A 14256-nucleotide genomic window follows, 5' to 3' on the forward strand; every position below is an offset into this window, starting at 1 on the left:
CTCAGCCCAAGCCAGTCCTGCAGCTTCCTCTCTTGTTTCAAAATCGTCCTGGGCATGGCTCATTGGAAGCCAAGTGGGCCTCACTCCTCTTCTCTTGCACAAATGGAAGACTTTTGTCAGTGGGTAGACCCTGTGCTGGTCAGAGGGGAGACCAAGCAATGGCTCTTTAGGTGGTGGTCTAACACTGTGGAAACAGAAATAGGCCCACTCTGTTAAAAATACATAAGGCTGGGCCCTTATGGCCCTACATTACTTGGGCAAAGGTAGGTGAGCAGCTCATTAGGAACTAGTATGTGGAAGGGAGGTTCAAGGCACCCTCCGGGGCTGAAGGAAGTGACAGCCGGAGCTAAAGGGAGGCTAGGATGTAGGCTGGTAACTGGGAACCGTGGCAGGGCTAACAGCCTGTGTGAACACTCAGCACAGCTTCCCAAAGAGAACTGATTCTCTCTATAAGGGAGAACACAAGCCCTATTTCTCACTCCAGAGGGTGTCCATGTCCAGATAAACCTCTCAGGGGTGACAGCTCCCACCACCCCATGCCCTCTGGCCTCTGGATGGCTGCACCTGCTGGGGCTCAGCCCCACATCCCACACCCCAGTCAGCTTCTCAAAGCCTCTTTGTTTCTCAGGCTGAACCTGGCCAGCCCGGATCTGATAAGGGCCTCTTTGGGTAGATAGCAGCCCAGCCCCGTGTCCTGCACTGCTTTGAGCCACACCCACTGCCTCGCACGCACGTACACACGCAGCTTACTCAGGATGGGCCAAGACGCGGGGCCTTTCTGTCCGAGTCAGGGTGTGTTTGTCTTCTGGTGCAGTCCTACCTGCAGCCCCTTTATAAACACCTGTGTCATCCCACAGGGAGACAGAATAGGAGAATTAGTATACCTGTTTCAGAGATGAATAAAATTAGGTTCCCAAAACAAAAGCACCTTGCTTGTGTTCACTTCTTTCAATCAGGAACTCTTCCCAAGGGTCAAGTGTGCTAGACGTGCTATTCACATCCCTGCTTCCAGCCCTAAACACCAAGTGAGGATATTGCTACCTCCCTCATTTGCACACAAAGAAACGAAGGCCCAGCGAGGTGAAGTTGCTTTCCCAAATGCAATAGCAGAGCCGAGATCAGAGGCTTCCTGCAGTAGAAAGCTAGGGAGGTGGGCTGATGCATCCATCTTAGGGGTAGTAGAAGAAGGTACTCCTAGTCACAGACTAAAGGGCTGATGAGTCCAGGAGTGGCTATAACCCTGCCAGAGAGAGGTGGCCCTGGAAAAGCAATGATAGTGCTGTGGGGGAACCCAAGGTAAGGTATGGGGTGCTTAAAATACACTCACTAATTCTTTGCTCTTCCGCATCCTCAGGAAAGGCAGGGGCTGGTCTGAAGCTAAGTAACTTCTAACAAGTAAGAAATGACTGTGCAGCTTCTTTCTAGCTCTCCCTAGATCTGGGTGTTCGGTTTATGGCCTAACAAAGCTCTTCATCAACAGACTGCAGCAACTGTCAGCCATGGGAGTGTGTCATCGGGGACACCATTCCAGTGTGGTTCCGGGCATTGAGCAATCTTGCCCATCCAGTTCCAGTTTTAATCTCTCTCTTTCTCTTTCTCCCCCTCTCTCTTTCTTTAAGACAGGGTTTGTCTGTATAATCCTGACTGTCCTAAAACTCAATCTGCAGACCAGGATGGCCCCAAACTCACAGAGGTCCACCTGCCTCTGCCTCTGCATCCCAAGTGCTGAGCTTAAAAGCATGCACCATCACCACATAGATAAAATCACAATTTTATACTGGAAAATTCTGGCAAACACCACTTTAAAAAAGAGATCAAGGTTAACAGCACCAGTAATGCAAACTGGCATGGTTAAAAAAAAAAAATCTAATGAAGGCAAAATCTCGTGGACCAATCACAAGCAAGCTCTTTCCCCATCTTGGCCCAAGAGAACTTTCACGTTCAAAGGAAGCCAGCTGTTGTGTCTTTATTGCAGCATGAAGTCCCTCAAATCTAAGGTCTCCACTCATTGGTCCTCAGCATTGGCAGAGGACCTGTCACATTTAGCTTCTCCGTTTTCACCCACAGGGTCTTCTCCTGGCCCTCTGGTTCCATGCTTACTTGAGGCACCAGCACCACGGACAGCTCCAGCGGTCCTGGCCACCCCCTTCCTCTTTCCTTCTGCTTCCTAGCTTCTCTTTCCTAACTACAAGTCCCCAAAGCATAAAATGAACTGAAGAAAGGTATCCTTAAGAGGATGGGAGAGTGGAGTGTTTAGTAAGGAGCCTGGGCTCATCAAATTACATATGAATTCAATCCTATCACTTAGATTCGAGGAACTTCATGTTGAAATAAAGTCCTAGGTGTACAGTTGCTGGTAAGGTAAGAATTTGTGTCCAAGACTAAGTTGAAACTAGTATAGTATAGCTTTACTGGCCATTGGCTGAACTACCCATCAAGCTTGGCCTCCCTGTCTTCCTCCCACATACCCAGACTCTCTCCCATGGCCCAAGAATTAAAGGGTCAAGACTTGGCACAATGTGGGCTTGAGGACACTGTTCTGGCTAAATAAAGACAGTGCTTCTTCTGTGAAATCCAGTGCCTACACCTTACCATGTGTTAAGCGTTTTGTATACAACTCCCACTTGTTCCAGTTTTACAGGTGAGCAAGGAGAGGCTTTACAATCTGGCTGATGTTGTTCAGCTGTTGAAAGATGGAGCCAGCCAAGCAGTGGTGGTGTGTGCCTTTATTCCCAGTACTTATATAACAGAGGCAGGTGCATCTCTGTGTTCAAGGCCAGCTTGGTCTACAGAGTGAGCTCCTGGACAATCAGGAGAAACCCTGTTTCGAAAACAAACAAATAAACAGGCAAACAATAAAACAATAAATAATAATAATAATAATAATAATAATAATAATAATAAACAACCAAACAATAAAACCCCCAAAAATCAAAGAGAAAGATGGAACCAGGACTTGAGCTTAATTTTTTCTTTTTCTTTTCTTTATGGGGGGATTCATGATAGGGTTCCTCTGTGGATTCAGAGCCTGTCCTGGAACTTGCTCTGTAGACCAGGCTGGCCTTGAACTCACAGAGATCTGCCTGCCTTTGCCTTCCAAATACTGGGATTAAAGGCATGTGCCACCACCACCTGGAGAGTTTAAAGATGAAGAATTGGAGAGATGGCTCAGCTCTTTCAGATATTCTGAGTTCAATTCCCAGCAACCACATGGTGACTTATAACCATCTGTAATGAAACCTGGCACCTCTTCTGGCTTGTAGGCATACATGAAGACAGAACACTGTACACATAATAAATAAATAAATAAATAAATTTTTAAAAATTAAGATTAAGTATCATGGGATTGATTTTGTGCCCCGTTCCCTTACTCTTGGCTAGGTGACTTTCTACTCTGTGGCGGTCTAAAGAATAGGTGGGAGACAAAGCTGTCTAAGGGGGTGATGAGGTCTGCCTAGGAAAGTCAGAAACCCTCAGTGAATCCTAAACAGGTTGAAACTCTTTCTTTTGAATTCTCTTATCATATTACAGATGTAATGGTTAATCCTCATTGTCAGCTTGACTGATTCCTCTAGGAGACACGCCTCTGGACATGTCCATGAAGGTGTTTACAGAGAGATTAACTGAGTAGGAAAGACTCACCCTGACTGTGGGTGGCATTGTCCCATGAGCTGGAGGTCCAGCCTGGATAAAAGGGGGGAAAGAAGCCCAGAAGAGTGTAGTGCTAGCATGATTTTTTCTTTGTTTCCTGATGTGTCAAGTTGTGAGGAGTCCAGACACATGTCCCCCTGCTATGAACTCTGCCTTGCCTTCCCCGCCATGCTGGACTACACCCTCTCAAATCTTGAGCCCAAACAAATTCTTCCTCCTTCAAACCCTATCTATTAGGTGTTTTGTCACAATGGTGAGAAATGTAACTAATACATTAGCCTCCAACCCCCTCGGCTTTGGAAGGGCAGCCCTTTCATCTGTAAGGGCTGGGTGGACTTGTCCACTGGTCAGCAGCGCATCTCCCGGCACTTAGGCACCTGTGTTTGGCTTTGCCTACCTCAGCACAGCAAAACAGCCTGTGTCCTAAAGAAACAGAGGGGGGAATGTGGAAAGGAGAAAATGCACTGCAGAGAAGCCCAGGCTGGTAGAGAGGAAAGGTGAGGCCAGGCATGGTGGTGCAGGTCTTTAATTCTGGCACTTAGGAGGCAGAGGTAGGCAGATCTCTGTGGGTTCAAGGCCAGCCTGGTCTACAAATTGAGTTCCAGGACAGCCAGGACTGTTACATAGAGAAACCCTGTCTTGAAAAAAAAAATGAAAATATAAACAAGAAAGAAAGAAAGAAAGAAAGAAAGAAAGAAAGAAAGAAAGGGAAAGGAAAGAAGGAGGAAGGTAGGAGAGAGAGAGAGAGAGATGGTTGCAGAGAGCTGGGTGGCTTATTTATGGAGATCAGAGGGGTGGGGAGAAAGTTCATCCATTGTTTTCACATACTGAATCAATCTTCACGCTGTGCTTTGAAAGTTAGTCAACAAGGTCTTTGTGTCAAATGCCTTAAACCCTGGAGGCGGATGCAGAGGTAGGCCTGGTCTACAAAACAAGAACCTGTTTCTACAAACGAAAGAGAAAAAAATTATCCACAACAAATAGATAAGGACATTGAGGCTCGGAGAGACCATGTGACTCTTTCAAAGCTTTACAACCAGAAAATAACAAAGGTTAATCCCAGGCCTGTCTGATTTCCCAGTCCAGAATCTTCTCTATTCCAGGGGGAGGTGGTTAGAAGACACTTGGGAAGCAAGCTTAGCATATGGATTTTGTGCACGCAGTGAAGTCCAACTTGCTAAATTTGCTTTGACCTCTCCCCCAACCCCAGGCTTCAGACAAAGATTTCAGGTCACCCACAGATTCTTTTTCCAACATTTTGGTTCTTATCAGTTTCCTGAATCATCATCCACTTTCATTCACAGACGTGAAACAAACAGAACCCGTGTCTGTGGGCCTGGGGAGTGCGTGACCCCTGGGACCCCACACCTATCTTCCAGAGACTCTGAGCTCCGAGAAGGGGACTTCCAAGAGAAGTCCAGCTTCCGCTTCCCTCCACTCACGCCCAGAGCCCAACCATACCTTTCCAAGTTATTCACCTTGCTGAGCAAAGTCCAGTAGGCGGGGACCTCTCCTTGGGAGTCCCCACATCAGTTGAAGTCACTCTGCAGAGCTTCCAGGAGGCAGTTAAAATTCCACAGAAACACAGGCCACAGGGCCTGGTGACAAGAGACTCTATGTCCTTCCTTCATTCCAGCTCAGAATTCACCGAGTTATAAACAGACAGGATTCTAGGAAGAAGTTTCTTATGGATGGAGACTGAAGGACACATGGCTTGGGAGAAATCTGACTTCGTCACCAGCTTTTTCTTATTGGGGTCCCTAAGGTCCCCACCAAATCCTGCTTCAAGGGTCAGTGCTCTCGATTTCTTTCTGGCTCAAGTATGAAAAGGTCCCCCCCCGTTTTTTGATCCATAAAGTCCAACTGAGTCCGGTTGATTAAAAAAAGAACTTGAGGAAAAACAAAAAAGAAATCATTATAGGAACTCCAAACAGCGTCAACGTTACCACGTCCAAAGTACAGGCTTTTTATTCTGAGAGTCCCATTAAAACCAGTGAAACACTCACTGAGTTCCACATTCCAAGAAAACTCCAGGTTTCATCGGACTGGCAGACTTAACTGACCTCCTGGCCTGCCCTTCCGGCGCTCTGCTCTCCTCTGGTCATGTGATCTCCCACAACCAGGTCTTTGCCACTCATCCTCTATGCTGGTTTGTTTTCTGGGTTTGCCCCCAGCTGTCTAGGCTCTCTCCCTCTGTAACTATACCACACCCTTTTCATTCTGAGAAGAAGTGGGTTCACTGTTCAGGCAGTAAAACATGTTTAATTGCCAAAGAATGAACTTTGAGATTCTCAGCTATGGAGTCTTCACCCAGTGAGACCTTCCTCCCAGCATGCACACCAATTGTGCTTCCAAAAATCCCTACTCTATGTCAGAATGCCTTCATACAGTAACTTTTATCTCTCTTCAAATGAGTTAATTCTCCTTAATCTTGGACCAGAAGACACCCTGGAAGAAAATGCCCAAGACGTTTTCTTTCCCAGCAGAAGGAGCACGTTTACAAATCACTCCACAGTAAGAAGTTACCAGGGGCTGTTTTCAACCAAACAATTGTGGTCATAGGAAATGATGCTCACTGTGAGCAACAATGTCTACCCCAAGAGATTAGGAATGACTCCCATTCAGGTACTGAGCCCAACAACAATGTATGAATATGTATGTCAACTGAAGTAATGATTGCCAGGACTTCCTGAAAATTAGGAGAATCACTTTTACTTTGTCGGGACTGGAAGACCACAGTAGCTACTGCAGCAGGGGAAGTCTGAGAGTCAAGATTAAACATTAGGGAGATTAAACTTGGGCAGCAATGAGTCGGGGTGTAGCTTAGTGATACTCAAAGATTTAATTGATACCCATCACCAAAAAAGAAGAAAAAGAAGGAGAAGGAAAAGGAGAATACAAAAGAAGAAAGAGAAAACAAAAAAAGATGAAAAGTAGGAAGAAAAGGAAAATAAAGAAAAGAAATGGAAAGGAAAAAAGTGCGCTCGTTTGCTTTCTCTGAACCTTGACTCTTTTGGTTTGCCGTCGTTGCCCTGGGATACCAGGAGACGCTGTGTCCCTTGCGTCCTGTATCTATGGAAATGTCAGCATGGCGGCGGCGTGAGTTCTGAACGTTGGAGCTCAGCCGAGACAAGTAAGTGTAAAGGAATGTATCTGTACCGAGACCCCCTTCTCCGGGAAATCTCGGCGGGTCTTTAGAAAGCCTTTTCGTCGTGCGCGAGATTAATTAGACGCAGGATCAGGGAGACCTGGAGAAACCTTCTAAGTATATTTTGTTTCCTTCGTTTTGCCCATTTCTTCCCGAACTATACTTGGCAACACCCACCCTTCCATCCCCGTTTTTCCGCCGGTCATTTTGAAAAATTTTAAGACCGGAAATTAAGAAAATAAAAGAAACTGATATTTTCCCCCACTTTGAAACTAGAAATTTGATTTAAAACAAAAGCAAAAATGCAAAACAACAAAATCCCCACAACTGCACCGTCTTTTCACTGCGAAATGTTGGAAATGACCTCGTTTGTCCCCAGTAGGGTCCATGCTCACTCCCCGGAGCCCGGGCTGGAGCACTTTTCTACCCTATTTCCGTTCTCTTCTCAAGCCGTTCAGAGATAGATTGGTGTGTTGTTGTGCAGGGACTTTCAGAGAGTTGAGGCAGGAACTGTCTATTGACTCTCCTGATGCTTGAGAGATCAGGGAATGGGACAATAGAAGTAACAACTCTGCTCCCCACACCCAGCTTGCATTTCTTGGATCCTGACTGAATGAACACCACTTTACAGTTGGAGGCAGGAACTTCCTTGTTTTGTCCCAAGTCTAGCAGAGTGCAGGCAGTGTAGTAAGCGTTCAGTAAATGCTCTGTGAATGAATGGATGGGATAAAGGCAGGGACAGAGATTGTTCCCCCAGCTGCTGGGACTCCTCTATGAACACATGCTGGGACTCCTCTATGAACACGTGAGTCAAAAGAGACTTTCCGGTGTGTCTGCAGGAAGTGTGTAAACTCGCAAAGGTGATCATGAGATTGTTGAATCTGAATACATTATAGCACGAGGCACTTAACCACCAGCTTGAAGAGGGAGATTTTTAGGTTAAATAAAAGGCAAGTCACCGTCAGTCAGTGATTCACTCCTTAATCCCAGCACTCGGGAGTCAGAGGCAGGCAGATCTCTGAGTCTGAGGCCAGCCTGGTATACAGAGCAAGTGCCAGGGTTATACAGAGAAACAGTGTCTCAAAAAAGCAAAAAAGGGGGGGCAAGTCAAGTGATATGTAATCATAAACAGTTTTAAGGATTAAAATACCTGTTGCAACTCTTGCAATCAATACTGCCTGACTCATCAGCTCTCCGTTAGATGGCCACACCAAATTGTGTACACTATACAGATATGTTCAAAATAAGTATTCCAGCTTTGCTGTCCAGTGTGGTAGCCACTAGCCAACTGTAACTATTGAGAATTTTGGAATTTACATGGTCTGAATTGAGAAATTGAACATAAAATACCCTGGGCTGGAGAGATGGTTCAGTGGTAAGAATTCAGTTCCCAACACACACATATTAGGTGGCTCACACCTGCCTGTAACACCAGATCCAGAAGATGGGATACCCACCCCTGACTTCCACCAGTACCCGTATGCTCATGGCACACACACACACACACACACACACACACACACACACACACACAAAATAAAAATCTTTTTGTTTGTTTTTTTCTTTGAGACAGGGTTTTTTGGTATAACCTTGGTTGTCCTGGAACTAGTTTTGTAGACCAGGCTGGTCTCAGACTCACAGAGATCTGCCTGTCTCTGCCTCTCAAGCACAGGAATTAAGGGTGTGCACCACCACCACCCAGCCAAAATAATAATAATATCATATTAAAAATAAGATATTCTGCTTAGTATGGAAGCCCAATCTTTTAATCCCTGGGGAGGCAGGCAGATCTCTGAGAGCTCAAGTCCAGCCTGGTCTACACAGCAATTTCCTAGCCAGCCAGAGCTTCATAGTGAGGCTGTGTATAAAAAGCTAACTAACTAACTAACTTACTAACTAACTAACTAACTAACTAACCAGCAAGGCGAGTAAACCATGGAGAGCAAGCCAGTAAACAGTGTTCCTCTATTGTTCCTGTTTCGGTTCCTGCCTCCAGTTTCCTGCCTTAACTTCCTGCCCTGACTTTCCTGAGAGTTGTAAGATAAAATGAACCCTTTCTTTTCTAAGTTGCTCCTTGGTCATGGTGTCTATTGCAGCAGTAGAAGGCAAGCTAAAACACTGGGTAATGTCACATGTGGCCATGGGAGGACATGGCCGCACGAACCTTCTCCCAGAACCCTTGCATGTGGTCTCTTGAGCGATCCTTCAGGTCACTGAGCAAAGCTCTGGACCTTGTGTTCAGCCTCCTTATGGTGCCACCTGAGAGCCCTGGTCAGAATAAAGATTACACCTCTCCTCCTTCTCGACTCTGGTGAGTCTCCTCCATCAACCCTCTTCTTCATGTTCTTTCTCTGCTGCCTTCCCAGCTCTGGACTCGTATGTGGATCTGGTGGGAATTTCTGACTTGGCTAGATACTCATCCGGGCAAACTCTGGCCACACCATGAGGCCCAGAGACAGTGGAGACTACACTATGAACGCTGTGAATGACGGCTCATTCCTGAGTGCCAGCACCGTGGCAAGCAGCAGTGTCACTACCCAGGTGAGCGTCTGCTCAGGATGGCGGCTCAAGCTTGCCAAGACCATGTGGGGCGTTGTGACAGGACGGCAGGGTGAGACTCTGAGGGACTGACTAGTCCATACATGCTCCGGCACCCACCCTCCCGAGATGGAGCCCTGGGAAGACTAGAGTACAGACGGGTGCTGGGAACTGACCCGTCCTCTGCCAGAGCACAAGGGCTGTTAGTTTCCGAGCTCTCTCTCCAGTCCTGCTGAGCATTTATTGATGTTGATAACCTGAGGTTTCTCTCGCTGTCCTTGACTATGTATTGTATTAGTAGTGTGTGTGTGTGTGTGTGTGTGTGTGTGTGTGTGTGTGTGTGTAAGCCAGAAGTTTCTATCAGGCGTCTTCCCCTCTCACTCTCCACCTTCCATTTTGAGAGGGTCTCTCACTGAACCTAGGGCTTGTCAGTTTGGCTGGACTGTCTAGCCCTGGGATCTGCCTGTCTCCAACTCCCCAGCCCTCACTCCTCCCCAGTACTAGGGTTACAGGCACATGCCACTGCAATCAACTTTTACATGCATGCTGGGGATCTCAACCCCATTTCCTCATGTTTGCCCAGCAAGCAAACTCAGTTCCCCAGTTTGTTCCCTGAGCCTGAGCCCCCGGATTGAGCACTAGAGCTGCTCCTGATTTCTGGTCAAATCCTGACTGATGCACTAACTGATTTTGATAAGGGCTTGCTCTTCCTCATCTGTGCCTCCTTCCTCCATAGGCAATCAGGGAAAGAAAGTATATTGGCCATCCAATGTTCTTAGTAAATATTGAAACTGAGATTGTAACCTCCAGAGAGAAGGGATTTGTATGCCTTCTTCACCATCCTAGCCCCAGCTCCTCGCACAGTGCCTGGCACACAGCAATCAACAAATATTTACTGAATGAATGGCCCCATCTTGTGTTATGCAACAACAAACAAATAATAACTGGTCAAAGATAAAAAGGCAGTGAGTTGAGTGTTCATGGAAATGACCGTGGCAGGAAGAGGTGTCCAGGTTACCCGTCCTCCACTTTACTAACTAAGGGGTTCAACCCCCCTCTCTCCTCAGCTAGTAAGTGATAGGGATCAATGAAAGAAGTGATGTGTTTGGTTTTTTTTTTCTGTTACAGTCAGGGAAACACTGGCACACTGAGTCTTAAGCAGCATTTAAGCTGGCCTAGGAGGGCTTGGTGGGAGTTGGTCACAGGACACTTGGCTCCTTCCTCTGCTCCGTTAGCTAGTTGAAGGTGTGGTGAAGGAGCTGTGGAATGTCCTGCATTCTGGGGAAATGCCTGGGGTGGACGATTCCGGCTAGGAATCTGGGAAGCAGGGCAGGTTGAGAAAGAGAAGGAAGCGAAGGCCCCTGAGGAGGAAGAGGTGCCTGAGGATGCCCAAGGGACAGAACCCAGCAGCCAAGCCCTCCATCTGCAAACCTGATGGAGTAGTTGGACAGGGCAGCTCAGGTAAGGCCTCATTGCTGGGGCTTCTATGACCAAAGGGTTGCAGTGACTTTGGATGTGATGATGCTGGACTCCATTTTCTCCCTAGTCCACACCTCAGAGTAAGGGATGACATCATCCCTTAAGTACTAAAGGTGGGATGGAAATGGGGCATCTTCATCTGTTTTCTGAGTCTTAGCCTCCTATTCCCACTGATTGGCTTTGCCTCTTCCCCTTTTCCTGCTGCCTGAACAGCTAACAAGTCCCCTGGACAGGAAAATATGCATCACCAAGAAACAAAATGACGTGAAGAAGCGGGTGGTCTGGGGCGTCGAGGTTGCAGAGGAGCTGCAGTGGAAAGGCTGGGAGCTGGGCAAGGAGACCACGAGGAACCTGGTTCTGAAAAATCTCTCTTTGAAAATCCAGAAGATAAAGTACAGGTACCAGAACGAGGGACCCAGAACCTGAGCCCTTGAGCCCCCAAAATGGGTTCTCTTTAAAAAGAAAACAAAACATCCTCTAAAAACTCACCAGTTCAGAAGAATGCCCAAAACACATGCAGCGTGAAGGCTCCCAGAAGCAATACCTGGCAGGAGCCCACATTATGGGACCTTCCTTCCCACAGAGAACCCTCCTGCTCCCTGTTGTAATATTTCCTTGCTGTTGCCAAGTGGATTTGCCATGTGTGTTGGCATCCTTAAATGATACAGCTTAATTTACTTTATGAGCTTTAAATGAAAGTGTACGATATGCTTTTGAAACCCTTCTTTTAAAACCTTGATTTGTGTTTCTGTACACACCTCCAGGTCGTGAAGCTATTCCCCTGGAGTGTCATTCTAAAGACACTTTCTAATTGCTCTTCTACCTATAAGGAATTGCTTTTTGTGAATGGTTTGATGATATATTTCCTCGACTGAGTGTCCAATTTTCTCAGCACCATTTATGGAAGCTGGTGTACCTTTAATGGCCTCCTTGCCACTGACATTTACTGACTGTTGGTGTGTTGATGTATGGCGGGGTCTGCTCTGTGCACCTGATCTACTAGTGTACTCCGGGGCTTAACTGTTGCAGCCTGAATTAATTAGTTGAATTTACAGTAAACCTGATATCTGGCTGTGTAAATCCTCCACCTTCTCAAGATTGACTGTTGTTTGTATCCCTTTGAATGTTCTTAAAAATTTAAAATCAGCTCGGCACACACACACCCACACCTATATTTTGTGTGTGATAATGGGATTTGACTGATTATAAAAATCAGTTTGGGGCATTACACACTTCAGTACTGAGTCCTCTTACCTCTGGTTCTCAAGTTCTGGGATTATAAGCTTGTGTCACTGTGCCCAGCTATACATGATGTGCTTAAAGCTGTTTTCATTTTTTGTTTGTTGATAGTTTTTTGAAGACTGTCGATTTCTTGTTTGCTTTGAGCTAGGTTCTTACTATATATCCATGCCTGACAAAGAACTCTCTACATAGACCAGGCTGGCCTAGAACCCACCGCAGTCCTCCCTTACAAAGATGAAGCACCAGCTGGCTCAACTTTCTAACATTTTTAAAAGTTGTTTTTAAGATTTATTTTTACTTATGTGCATATAGGTGTATATCTGCATGTGTGTACATGCATATATATGTGTATGGGTGACCAGAAGAGGGTGTTGAATCTCCTAGAACTGAAGTTAGAAGCAGTTGTGAGCGACCTTGTGGGTACTGGAAACCAAATTCGGGTCCCGTGAAGGAGCAGCAAGTGATCTTAACCACTGAGCCATCTCTCCAACACCTAACATTTTTTAATTGGGAAATCATTTGTTTTGTCTTTTCCCTATTTTTTATATATCAGTTATATCAACTGACTTTCTGCATTATTTCTGGATAATTTCAATATTATTATGCTTTTTAACTAATTTCATTTCTGAAATAAGTCTGAAGTTTTCTTTCTGCCTATGTCAGGTTTTAGTAATAACATGCGGTTGTTGCAGAGACTACGTTGGGACTGTCTCTGATTATCTGAGAGCGGTTGAAACTGAAACTGTCAGGCTGGGGAGATGAACCAGCCATTAGGAGCACCGGCTGCCCCGTGGGGAGATGAATCAGCCATTAGGAGCACCGGCTGCCCTGAGAGGTCCTGAGTTCAATTCCTGGCAACCACATGGTGGCTCACAGCCCTCTATAGTTGAATCTGATGCCCTCTTCTGACATGTAGGCATTCATACAGACAGAGCAATAATACATCGGAAACAAAAGAAACAAACAAACAGGAAACTGGAGTTGTCTTTCCTCCAATTCTAGATGGGACTTGCTATGAATCCTTCTGCTCTGGTACTTTCTTTATAGGAACATTATGCCTGCCCCTTGGTTTAGGGTGGGCTGACCGTAAAGTTCACTGTATAATTCTTGGTTGGTTTTGTAAGTTGCATTTTCCTGTGGATGTGTTTGTCCCAACCTACACTCACCTGACCAGGCGCAGTCGTTATCAACATCACGTTCTTTCTCACATGCTGAGAGTCTGCTGCTCCCCAACTACCCTGCTGGGTCCCTATTAAGTCAGGACAGCCTGTCCATGCTGCTCTCCATGACCGTCATCTTCAGCAGAGACGCAGGTCTCAATATGAAGGCCTGCAGGAGTAGGAGGAGTAGGGAGCCCGCTCTGGGGACACAAACCCGCGGGATCAGGAGATCAAGGCTCCATGTAGTGAGTTTGAGGACAGTCTGTGCTACACAAGAGCCTGTCTCAAAAAATAAAAGGAGCCGGGCGGTGGTGGCACACGCCTTTAATCCCAGCACTCGGGAGGCAGAGGCAGGCGGATCTCTGTGAGTTCGAGACCAGCCTGGTCTACAAGAGCTAGTTCCAGGACATGCTCCAAAGCCACAGAGAAACCCTGTCTCGAAAAAAACCAAAAAAAAAAAAAAAGGAGTCTCCAGAGCGAGTTGCAGGACAGGCTCCAAAGCCACATAGAAACCCTCTCTTGAAAAACCAAAAATAAATAAATAAAATTAAAAGGAAGAGGAAGAGCTTAGGTCCCCTTGCAATCCGGCCCCCTATTGAGCTTCCTCGGTCTTCCAGCTTTGGCTCTGAGCCCTGCTCTGACACGCCCATCGCCGGGCTCTGACACGCCCATCGCCTGGCTCTTCTCTGCAGGCCTCCCAAGACCAAGTTCTTCTTTACCATCATCCCTCAGCCCATCTTCCTGAGCCCGGGCATAACCCTCGTACTCCCCATCATCTTCCGACCTCTAGAAGAGGTGAGGCCTGCCAGAGCAGCAATGCAGTGTGGGAAGGGGCAAGGGAACAGAGACCTCAGGTGGGAGGGCTGTCCGAGCAGCAGGGGTTTCCCCACACACCTGCACAGCCAGCGTTTGGGAAACAGAGGCAGGTGGTTTTCTCTGGGTGTAAGGCCATCCTGGTCTACATAACAAGTACCAGCCAGTCAAAATGAGATCCAGTCTCAGAAAAAAAAATCAACCAACCAACCAACCAACCAACCA

The 14256-nt window shown here is 46.6% G+C and overlaps 1 protein-coding gene across 1 annotated transcript in view; it reads left to right on the forward strand.

Moving 5' to 3' along the window:
- The first annotated feature begins 6726 nt into the window (after positions 1–6726).
- The window catches only part of Cfap65 (cilia and flagella associated protein 65), a 34359-nt gene continuing 26829 nt past the window's right edge, over positions 6727–14256 (forward strand). Inside the window, exons 1-4 of the mRNA XM_042055629.1 lie at positions 6727–6784; positions 9166–9340; positions 11030–11214; positions 13911–14013. Of these exons, the coding sequence (XP_041911563.1) occupies positions 9242–9340; positions 11030–11214; positions 13911–14013 (387 nt within the window). The 5' untranslated portion in view covers positions 6727–6784; positions 9166–9241. The remainder of the gene's footprint in view (positions 6785–9165; positions 9341–11029; positions 11215–13910; positions 14014–14256) is intronic.

Source organism: Arvicola amphibius, chromosome 8 (assembly GCF_903992535.2).
Source record: "Arvicola amphibius chromosome 8, mArvAmp1.2, whole genome shotgun sequence".
Taxonomy (NCBI): domain Eukaryota; kingdom Metazoa; phylum Chordata; class Mammalia; order Rodentia; family Cricetidae; genus Arvicola; species Arvicola amphibius.